The 12,194-nt window shown below is 34.4% G+C and overlaps 1 protein-coding gene across 1 annotated transcript in view; it reads right to left on the bottom strand.

The window, feature by feature from the left end:
* DNAH8 (dynein, axonemal, heavy chain 8) overlaps nt 1-12,194 on the bottom strand; it is a gene marked incomplete at its 5' end in the record, with an annotated part of 59,509 nt that overhangs the window by 15,092 nt on the left and 32,223 nt on the right. The window contains 5 exons of the mRNA XM_009583698.1: nt 857-1,009; nt 3,194-3,267; nt 4,212-4,414; nt 5,584-5,702; nt 8,359-8,480. Coding sequence (XP_009581993.1) covers nt 857-1,009; nt 3,194-3,267; nt 4,212-4,414; nt 5,584-5,702; nt 8,359-8,480 — 671 coding nt within the window. The remainder of the gene's footprint in view (nt 1-856; nt 1,010-3,193; nt 3,268-4,211; nt 4,415-5,583; nt 5,703-8,358; nt 8,481-12,194) is intronic.

Here is a 12,194-nt window from a genome sequence, read left to right on the forward strand (position 1 = left end):
ATGAACACTCTAGAGCATTGGACTGAATGGGAGCACTTGCTAACCAGTCTTTCCACATTTCAAAGGATTTTTTCCATGGTGGTGTAGATTTCTTACTGAAGGTTGTCTCCTAGATTCATTTGAGAAAAGAACCCTTCCCCCCCTTCACATCCTACATATCAGGTTTGTTACCTACTTTTATTTAGAAAGAATGAGAACCACTAAGGAGACTCCCACTGCTTTTAAGAGGAAAGGGGTTTATGAACACAGAAGTGTCAACACACAGCTATTACACTAGATATTAACTAGCATTATGATCTGTTGTGAGAATGCTAGGAACCGTCATAAGTAACTTAAATGCACTTCCTAAGAGTTTAGGCAATTTTCCTGGTACTGATGAAAAATGTCTTCTTGAGATCTACAGAACAACCATTTATAGTTTATCCAAAGAAAAACAGGTAACTTCTTGGTAGATGATGTTCTTTGACAATGTGCTGTCCGTGTGTGTTCTATCCCCTTTATCCTTTATTTCAGATAGGGAAACCTGGAAGAGCCTAAGAACAGTTGTGGGCATTACTCTGTTCACAAAGGCATCTGGCTGGAAAAAAAGGGATACAGGTAAAGCCTGATAGTTTTGATTCAAGTGTTTCTGTGTATAGAATTAGTGTGAATTCACACATACATAATGCATCTTTGAGAACTTCCAGTTACTGGTAAGTAACCTTCCTGTTTGAAGTGGTATTTGCATTGTAAGGTAAATTCATTTTTTCTTGGGCTTTGTTTTTTTTTTTCCCCCCATTTATTTAATTTCCATTTGCACACTTAATCTGAATAATTTTGATGGCACAAGATACCTGAATTAAATATTTGAGCAAACCTGTAGCAGCGTAATTGGGAATTTAGGATGTGGTTCCGTAGTTATCCAAACTCGAAATGTCTCATTCTGTATCTCAGCAGTAAGAAGTGTCTCCAGTAGTTCATCCATAAAATCCAGTCCAAGATGACAATTCTGAAGTAACACCCAGCCTCCCTAAATAAGAATATCTACTATTACCATATAAAATTTAGAACAAGTTATTCATAATGCTAAACTCAACTGTCTATATTAGAACCAAATTTGGTCTTGCATGGGATTTTTTGGTTTGGATATTTTTTTTTTTTTTCTGAGTTTTTTGACTTTTGGTCTGTTCCTGAACACGTATTACCATTTGATTTTTTATTGGCACAGTTAAAGCAAATAGGAAAAGTTAGTGAAAAAGTTATTTCCACATCCTATTGTTCACAATAAAAATAACATAACCAGACACAATATTCTAAGTAAAGTATCAGTGCTACCTAGTGGCAAAAAGAAGTAATTCCTGTCTTCTCCCAGCAAAACACCAGTGATAAGCAATCCTGCCATCAGATCCAAAAGAATGTGAGTAGAAAAGTAACAGCTGAAATCTAAGGAATACATCTTTTTTTAAATTTATTTGTTAATAACATAATCTAAAGTAAGTGTAAAGAGATGGTAACAAGACTCTAAAACTTTTCAACTGCAATTAGTTTATATGCATATTAATTTTGATCTTATTCAGCTCTCAAGTTGCATGAAAGCTCTATTTTGATTATTATCTCTCTGCATTTCTGCTTATGAATTTAAATTCAATCAGCTTTTGTAGCATCACTTTAGAAGCCTGATGAATCAGAAGCCTGATATTAAAATGGAGCATTATTTAATCAGTTCTAAACAGTGATGTGTGGATTTCATTACAGCTTGTAATTTCATTTCGGCAATTTTGTTTTAGTTCATTTAAAAAGAAATAAATAACATTTGGTGACAAAATATAATTGAAATATTTATGGTGAACTGATGGATATTAAAAAAAAAAGATTAAATGAAGCGGGTTTTTTCCGTCTTTTGTGGGGAACCACTTTTTTGAAGAAGATTAATCAATTTGTCACATTTCCAAATGAATCAGGCTCAGTTTTTTAAAATTACCTACCTGTAACACAGCACAGCAGTTTTAATCATATCATATACTCTTGGCCAGAAGTAGAAACAAACCACAGATATTTGTCTTGTATTTACTAATTCTGTTTTGTTCTTGCAAATCTGATGTTCACATATCCCTCCCTCTGCAAAATGTGTACACCACCAAGGCATTTAGTTCAGAAATTGTTACTAGTAGCTCTACTGGAGTGCTGTTTTGCGTATCCTTGTCGTTTTAATTGAGGGCAAAGAAAGGCAGGGAGTCCCCAGTTTTCACCATTCCAATGAACTGGAAGTTCATGATGACAATTCTAGACATACGAACACAAAGAAGTGTGAGGGATGTATGTGTGCGTTTGCACATCATAAAAAATGCCATCTGCTATAAAGAGATTTGTTTCTTCTCTTTTTCCAAAGTGGTGTTCATCTATATTCCAGTACTGGTGTCACAACATTTGATAGGACTTGAGAGGTTGCTGGGATACAATATAGAGAACTTCCATAACCAAGGCTGCATTAGCTATAGAACCTTGGATTATACAGTAATGTCTGGCAAGTGTGCAGTAAAGGCCATATACAAGTATTATATTTGTCCATAATAGAGAAACACAAATGAAGCAGACTATACCATAGTACATCTGGGAAGAGATTTTTTTTTTTTTTTTGCCTCAAATGAAGATACCTCACAGATATCAGGCAATACAATTGGAACTCCCTGAAATGATACTGCCTGACCTTTTCTTTTCTTCTGCATGAAAGACAGGAAGTCCTGGAAAGGCTCTGAAGCACTTCAGTCTATCAGATTGAGGACAGGACTTTGCAGAAGTCTAAAGAAAGAAGCGTTTCCTCATCTCATTGTGATTAAACATTGGAGAATAAAGTGACAAAAGAACCACTTAGTTCAGATGGAAATCTGAAATAATCTTGATAAGTCCTACAGGATAGAATTAGGACACGATGTCCTTTTACCTTTGGATAACAGCATAGTGATGAGAAGGTAATGTGCTACCTTTGAAAAGCTGCTCAATATTACTGCTGGCAGAAGTATTGACTAGGACTCCACTGGCACATGCATATCCCACAGTGGAATGTTTTCAGGCTCAGGCACTCAAGGAGACTTTTCTACCCTGAGATATGCCTGATAGTAAGGTGAAAATGCAAAATATTGAAGATTGCATACAAAAGAGGTGTAAAAGAATGCTAAAACAGACAATCAACTTATACTGCAGTGTTTTTTCCCACCTGTTGCATTGACATCTGTATGAGTTTGCGTGCATGAACTTCTTGTCCTTGACCCATGGAGATGGTTCTACATTCTACAACATATTTGATAATATATGATTAATGAAATTACATTCTTCAGAAAAAGTAATAATTCAAATTCAGTCTAAAAAACCAGTGATATAAATACAGCACAATGAAATACATTTTTATACAAAAATATATACTTATGAAAGTAGAATCTCTTCACCATTGTATTATACTACTATGTATAAATTTTCTAAACATTGAAACTTTGTAAAATAACATTAAAATATACATCCACAATATTTACAGTGTTTGTAGAACTGAAAGACTGTGACTAATGTTGTTATTGTCAATGGGAATTTGTGCTAAATTTTAATGAAGTAAGCCACAGTATTTGAAATATGAACCCAGATTTTTCTTTAAGTGTAGGTAATGAAGCCACGTAAATAAGCATAATGCATAATTGTAAAATTGCATTTGTGAACATATTAATGTGACTAATATAATAAATAGATGTATCTACTTCCAACTAGTTTGTATGCACAATTTTTCAAAATTTCCATATAATGTAGCCATAAAGTCCAGAATATACAAACAACGCAGATGTTGTGGGTGTTTTTTGTTACAATGTAATCTTGTAAGCAGATTGCTGATTTTTAAGTTACCTGCAGTTAAGAGTTAAAACAAGAAAACAGTATTGTCACCATGCCAGAATTTAAAAAAAAAAAAAAATTGTCTTATAGTTAGGAATTAAAAAAATATCATCACTGGGAAGGATGATAACAATTTATAAAAAAAGAGCTGAAAACATTAGTGTTCAACTGCATACAAAATGATCCTCAGCATGCCATCTTTTATTTAAAATATTATTTTATCCCTAAGATGATGGTTCAGGAACAATCAATAGTGCAAAAGAATTTAAGAAATACTTTTCAGAAAAAAAAAAATCTCTGGAATTACTTACGTTACCCTTCTGTATCTTAACACATGACAACAAATAATTACTTCATACCTAATTTAAGCTTCCTAGCCAAGGAATCAATCTGAATAGTTGGGTCAGATCCCATAGACAAGAAACAGATGAGAGGTGTTCGTGTGTCACTTTCCTCCCAAGTTTTTTCTAAATTCAAAATGACTGGTTCTGTATATTTCTCATCCAAGGAATTTGCAATATATTTCCTGGCTTGGGAAAGTGTTCGGTCTGGACACCAAGACCTAGAAATAAAAATATATATCAAGATACAAATTCAATGCCTCTTGCTGTTCCAAAGACTAGACTTAAATTAGAAATTCTATTTTTATCAAATAGAGACTTTTGCTTCATACTATGCATATATATACATCCACATATGCATATACACATTCATATATATGTTTGTAGGTTTGTCTTTACAGATACAATAATAGACAGTGCTAGTAGTCTTCCCTCTACTTATGACTGTTCAATACTTTTCAGTTGCTTACAATTTTGCCTTAAGTAAACTATTTGCACTGGAATTTTCTGTTCTGGGTACCTTTATCAGGTTGGGACATTCTTCATTTTAAGAGCTTTTGTATCTGAGGACCCAAGTAGGGAAATGTAAGATTGCTTTTGCCTGTTAGTAAAATTCTGCAGATGTTTCATTGCATCTGTTAGCCTTTTAGGGTACAGACTCAACTCTTTTGCACTGGATTGCATTTGTGTTGGGGATGAGTCTTTATTTTTCCCAAGGGAAAAAAACCAAGCAACTACTTTTGGATAAAATATATGACTTTGCAAAGCTTCAATTTATAGGCTTAACATTTAAAGGCTTAGGACTTAGATGCTCCCCCTCCCCCCTTCAGGGTGTATAGCATAGAACAATATAGAACTTATTCCATCAGAATCTGGCCTTTTTTACTGCACAGGTTGAATCCGCTCCAAAGACAAATCATGGCCTAGTAATTAATGTTGTTGGTTTTTTGTAGTGTCTCTGATTTATTTGTTGTAGCACTTGGAAAGTATACAATGAACGTAGGAAGATATGATCTCATGCATAAGGCAGCTGAATGCTGTTTTGGGGAACTCCATTCTGTCCCGAGTCCTGCCACAGAGATCTTAGCTGATGCAATAAAATCACTTATAGCACACTTTTCACATGGCTGCAATGTGGTTCCCAGTTTCCATTTGTCATGACATAGAAGCAAAGCTATAAAAAATATTTTCTAGAAATAACTTCTTTAGATTCTTCAGAGGATAGCTCCAAAGTGAGTGAATTAAATCATATTTCAAGTGAGTGAATTAAATAATATTTCATGTTACCCAGAAATTAATAAAAATTACGCTATTATGATATAGCATACCAATAGACTGAGACACATAATGCAACCATGTATGCATTTCCCAATTTTCTGAAGATGCTCACCTGATGAGTAAAAGCTTGCGAAAGGTATCAAGGGAATCATTATATCCATCAGGTATAATTTCTTCCTCGGGAGCATCTTTATCAAACCAACTTTTCCATCCCTTTTCATTATGGGCTATCTAAATTTATTACATTAACACACATACAAATATATTTCAGCTGTAGCAAAATCCCCTTGTAAATGTATATTTTAATGAGAGTCTATTATTATATTAGGATCTATTTCAAATAACATTAAGAGTCTATAGCATGTAAGACATACGCCATGTGAATTGCTATTAAGATATTACAAATAGAAATTTTAGTATTAAGAAGCAGGCTCTTAAGCTAATCAGTTATCCATGGATTCGCCTCCCAAACACATGCAGCTACTTAAGAAAAATCAATATTTAGCAGAAGGATTCTATACTACAAGAGAAACATACTGTGATTAATTCATTCCTTCTGATCACAAAGTAGGAGGAACAGAAAAATCTGTCCCAGTCCAGTCCAGCCAGCCAAAGAATCACAAATTAAAAATAACAGACTCTAGTAAGCTTTTGACTTGAGAAAGAAAAAATCTGACCACAAATATGATCATTCTTAGGCACCTCTTAGAACCCATGACCTAATAGGACAAGGGACACTGGTGGACAGAACATAGTGAAAATTGCTATGCAGTAGAGCTTTTAATGCAGTCACTGGGAAGAGTCAGCTACGGCAATATTCTGAGATCACTGGAAAGAGAACAAGGAACACACTGATACCACCTGTTCTGAAATACAGTTCTATATGCTTATTATAAACCAAGGAGCTCTGTCCAGTTGACTAACTTGGTTTCAACTAGAAGTAGTTTCAGAACAACCTATGCCAAGCATGGAGTGGGAGAAGAGTGAGAAACGAACATACAGGGACCTCTTCCAACCACATATCTCCTATAACGAAACTCAGAGAGATTCATAAACACCAAATGTCCCTTTCTGAGCTATAATCCAAGTCTGAGAAAAAAAATTACTTTATAAGCAAATAGCTCAGTTCTACACTAACTGACATCAACCTGAGCCCATGCTAGGAGAGTATTCAGAGGAGGTACCTTCTCAAAGCTAGGCCATGGCCAGAGATAGGTTACTGAGCTAAAGGGACTTCAGTTGACTCAGTTTCTTTTTACCATCTCTCACTCAACCACAGCTGGAAGTAGTAACAGTGTGAAAAGGAACAGGGTCATCTAAATGTTTAAAGAGAATTAAGTTAGGCATCTGTGACTGGAGGACTTAATTTTTAGAGAAGAAAAAAAATTGTAATTGGCAAGAAAAAAAGAAAATCACAGACAACCTCTTGAGAACGGGGCATACCATTTTCAAGCTTTTTTTCCTTACTTTAAATCTTTTTCTGTTTGTATCTAAATGAATAATGACACAGTTGTATTTAATATGATGAGCCAAATAGAAGAGCACACTAATGGATGCAAATAAGTATTAAAAAGATGTTATTTCCATATTTGCATTTTTTATTGATATCCTAGTTGGCACTCTCCCAGATTCCATCTCTATCTATTACTAAAATCACCTAATTGTCACTTCTCAACTTGTAAATATATGACAATTTAAAGTTAGTGCTAAAAGATTAGTTTAAAAGGAGGCCTTTTGGAGTAACATGGTTGCCTAAGTATTTTGGAGTCTAAAATTTTGTTTGCACCAATTCTAGAAAAGTCCTATAACAGAACCATTACAATCTACAAATTAAAAGGAAAATACATAATTCATAACCCCATGGCTAAATTTAAATAATGTTAGCAAGCGTGCAGTGGCATGCATTTTGGGTTCTGGTGCCCAAACAACCCAGAGGGAAGGCCTAACTAGAATTTCTCCAACTTTCTCCTAACTCAATATCCTGTTTTGGTACCTCCAGAAACCAAAACCTGGAAGAAATGGGCTGGTGTGTATCCAGATCTTGCCTTAATACAGAGTTGGGAAACAGCCAGGACCACTTCTAGGTACACCATTTAGATAAAATGTCTGCTACCCTTCAGAGCACTAAATGCCGTCACAAAATGGACTTGGCTGACCAATGCTGTAACAGCAAGAACTTACTGTCCTGGCTCTCAGCCTGATTAACAAGGAGTGCTTAGGAGGTACAGAAAGAGAAATACTTACAGAGTGGTTTAACTACACTAAAAAAAGATAAATTTACCAAAGTAAAGAAAATAATTGATAAACATATCACAAGCTCATGTACATATAAGTTCATGTATGTCCTAATAAAATAAATAGTATTTTTATAGCTAGCTCTTTATATCTGAATAACATGTTAACCTTGGAATGGAAATGAGTATTTAAAAACAAGCAGCAAACAATTTACTTGTAAAAGTCTATCAGACTCAAGACATAAAACATTGTAACTTAAAACCTGACACTCAGATTAACTTTCTGAGCCTTTTTGATACCTCTATGTTTTTATCCTTTCTCCTTATTTCTGCCTCTCTTTCACTGGCTTCCTTTTTTACTTTAGTTCTTTGCTCCTGTTCTCTTCTCTTTCTACCTCAATGACTCTAATACAAAGTACAATGAAGCAGATAAAAAAAAACCATAGAGCAAATAAATATACTCCCATAGAGCAAATACATATACCTAGCTATACCTCATGCTACCTAGCTGTTCATTTCTATGCCTTTATTCTGTATTCTCTCTGGCCTTGTTCTTAACTACATCTCTTGTGCATTTTAAATGTAAAATACGGGAGCACAATTATGACTGGGAACTGGATATTAACATTAAAAACATAATTAGTAGATATCACCTGATTCAAAATTTCTGCAAACTGTGGAATTTTGCTCAATTCCACTAGGTTTAGCCACATCATGTCAAGAATCCAGCGGAAAGGTTTGGGTGGGCAAGCCTGTAGATCCAGTGCTGCACCTCCTGTAGATAAAACATTCTGATGAAATACACATGACATTCAAGGGGTCAAGATATATTTGACATTTCTTTTTAAATTATGTTTTCCGGCCCATGTAATTTTCACTGGGGTACTAACTGCACTCTTGCGTACTTAGCATTTATTTCATAAGATCATAGGATAATTTAATCTGGAAGACACCTCAGGAGGTCTCTAGTCCAGCCTGTTCAAAGCAGGGTCAGCTATGAGATAAAAATCACATCTTTATTCTGTCTGGTCTTGAAAACCTCCAAGGATGGAGACTATACAACTTTTCTAGACAATGTGTTCTAATGTTTGTCTGTCCTCATAATGAAAAAAATTCCCCTTACACCCACTCTGAACCTCTCCTTCTTTTTTCAGTTTATTTCTGTTGTCTCTCATTTTCCTCCTTGCACCACTGTGAAGAGCCAGGCTCAGTCTTCTCAATGGGTTTCGCATAGGTGTTAGAAGGCTACTACTGGGTCTCTCCTAAGCCTTCTGTTCACCAACCTGAACAAGCCCAGTTCTCTCAGCCTCTCATCTTAGATCATGTGCTCCATGTAGTTTGTTGTTATAAGTTTATACAATGATACTGATTATATTTGAAGTATGGGAAATTCTTTAATAATCTCTTGTCCTTTCCATCTGTGCTGATAATACAGTAAAGATAATTTTGTATTTAGCTGAAAGATAAAAATATTCCTCTGAAGACCATCCCTTAGACAGTCTATATTTTATCCTACTATTCCTAAAAAGAAAAGAAATTGGAAAGAGAGTCTTATTTTCTCAACTGCAAACTTCTACCTCTTCTGTAATTAAATGCATAGTTAAAATATCTAAAGAATGTTACACATGTTAGCAAAGTAATCTCCTGGGATCATTGGAAAAAAGCCCCAAACACAACAAGAGAAGAAAGAAACTCTGGACTGATTAGACAAGCCTAACAAGCACAAATCATTTTAAACAGCATATATAAGCCCAGATAGCCAGTAGATAATACACGTGTTTCACATCCTCTGATATGCAACTGAAGAGGAAATACAAAGGAACACCTCTGGGATAAGACTGCAATCCAGTTTTAAACAGATTAACTTTTAACTTCTTATCATAATTAGCTTTTTATCATAATTTTCTTCTTGTTGTAGCTGCCTCTTCCCCAGTCCTCCACAAATTAATGTCACTTCTTGGGAAAACTAGAGGGTGTTGTTCCAGTGGTCTCCAGAACTAAGATCATGTATTCATTTAGGTCACCTGTATAATGAATTTCACCAACTTGTTACAAACAAACTAAAAAATCACCTTGGAATAATAACTATTATTTTTAAGCACTTATAGGTATGTGAGCATGTAAGTGTGGGTACACATAGTCTATATATATGAGCTGTAATTATTTCAATACTTCCAAATTATATATACCTGCTTACCAAAAACTACATACATAAATATATACGTAGTTCCTTTTCAATTAATATATTAATACTTTTACAAACTGTGTCTAGTTATTCCATAGATTATCAAGAGGTTTTAACACAGAGATCTTTCATCTTATTCTGCACCCACATCATCCTCAAATTCTCCATGAATGGGATGTAGAGAAAACGAATCATAAAAGCAAGAAGAAAAAGAAGACAAACTTATCATTGGAGTAAAAAGGAGATTAGAATACTAATTTCTTAAATAAAGCATAAATTTTGTTATTTAAGAAATTATTGGCAAGACATTATATGTAGTATTTTTGATGCAGCTAAAGAACTAAGACTTTAAAGTTCTGACACATTATAGGAAAGAGTTTATGGTGCTGCAAATGCTATAATGCAACAAATTCTTTCTGATTTTCCTGAAGTCTCTTCTGCTTGCATTATAGACTTCACAGGGAAAGATTTGATTCTTTGAGATGTTTTTCCTGCAGTCTTCCAGGATGCAAGAATTTTATTTATATTATCAGTGATGATTTTCAGGAAACAGCAGCTTTGCTTCTTTTAAAAGAATAAACACGATTCAGAAAGACTAAATATTTTCCTAGCTACTTGAATATCCTTAAGTGAAACACAAGAATCACCTTGCTGAATCTGGACATCAGTATGCCAATGGGAACAATTAACATCAAAAGAAAGTAAAAGTTTCAATGAGTAGGCAATAAGCAGATGTTAGGGAAGCTTTTGCTTTTGGGGAAATTTTTAAATCTTAATATTTTGAGGCAGTCTTGTTCAATGAAGAATGAGAATTACAAAAGCGTAAACAATGTGTATCTTATTGTAATACTTGGTATTCTTGCTATTAATACACATACCTAATCTTTTGATAAATCCTGCTAAGTTCTTATGGTTAGTCATTTGTTATGTTAATGAGTGAAATATGTAATGCCTGAAAAAGTCTTTCCTTTTATTAGTTTTCATTTTGCCATTCATAGGCATATGTGAAAAGTTCCAGCATCTAGAAAAATTGTGCAATGCTTTCCTCCACATATGGATACAGTTAGATATAATCAAGAAACAGAATTAGATATATGATTAATATATGATTTGAATGTTTTCATGAACTACTGAAGGGCCAATTAAAGGGCAAACTCTTGTTCAAGAATGTGAGGTTCCTATGTACAAATCCAAATTATTTCTGTCATGCAAAACTGTAAAACTACTTCATGTGCTTTTATTATGAAGTTTTCCTACTGTTGCACTTTTTCCTCCTTCCCTTTACCTCAGGGATGACAAGCTTCAGTAACCTCACAGAAAGAAAGGGCTGCTTCATGAAATCTGAGGTGCAAATACTGATATTGCTGCATTTCCTGTAACTACCTGTTAAAGTTTCCTTCAAGCATCCTCTTACGTCTTTGGCATTAGGATACATAGTTTGAAATAACTGCCTGGGATCCATTTATGGATCCCAGAACTTCCTCTTAGTCTCTGCAAACTGAAATAATGGAAATCAAAGGGAGGATAACAAAAAGCGTTTACACAAATCTGTAGTTCATTATTAGCATTATTATTACAAAATGATACCCTGTTCCAGAACCACATCTTTTACAAATTTAATACAATAGGCCAACAGGAATATTTCTGCAAATTATTGAATTCTGTGACTGAATCACGATCACTTTAGCCAAAAAGACTTTTCCTGATTTTAAGACATAATCACTAATTGTCAAAAAAATAGCATACTTGGCAATATTTCTGGCTTTTATTTAAGTCAACAAAGCCAAAGATGTTTTGTAATTCCTCTGTAACATGCTCTGTAATATTTATGGAGCTTCTTAGCAAAATATATTTTCTGCTAGAGAAGATCACATTCTTCACTTATGCCAGTCCCCCACTTCCTACCGGTAAAGGACACAGCCTACCTAAGTGTCAAGATATCTACAAAATTGTCAATGAACTCCTTAGATTTTCTCATATCTTTTGGATTTTGTTTCTTTCTACAGTTTTAATAAAAATTCTACACCACCATCATGGGAGGCTATTTTCCTGTAATTTGGGAACCCGCCTTCTCTGTTATGCTGACTTAAGATTACCTTCAAGCTATAGCATTAAAATATTCAGGAAGGGCCTAGTGATTGGCTTTAATGGAATACAGTAAATAGAATGAAATTCAATTTATGTACTTTAGCAGAAGAAAAGATTTAGAGTTGAGACTAGCTGAATAATGAGTTCTAGAGACTTTTTCATTTCAATTAGCAATGCTTATTTCACCGAGACATCCCCTGATAATATGGCTGATGA

The sequence above is a fragment of the Fulmarus glacialis genome, unplaced genomic scaffold (assembly GCF_000690835.1).
Source record: "Fulmarus glacialis isolate BGI_N327 unplaced genomic scaffold, ASM69083v1 scaffold12158, whole genome shotgun sequence".
Lineage (NCBI taxonomy): Eukaryota > Metazoa > Chordata > Aves > Procellariiformes > Procellariidae > Fulmarus > Fulmarus glacialis.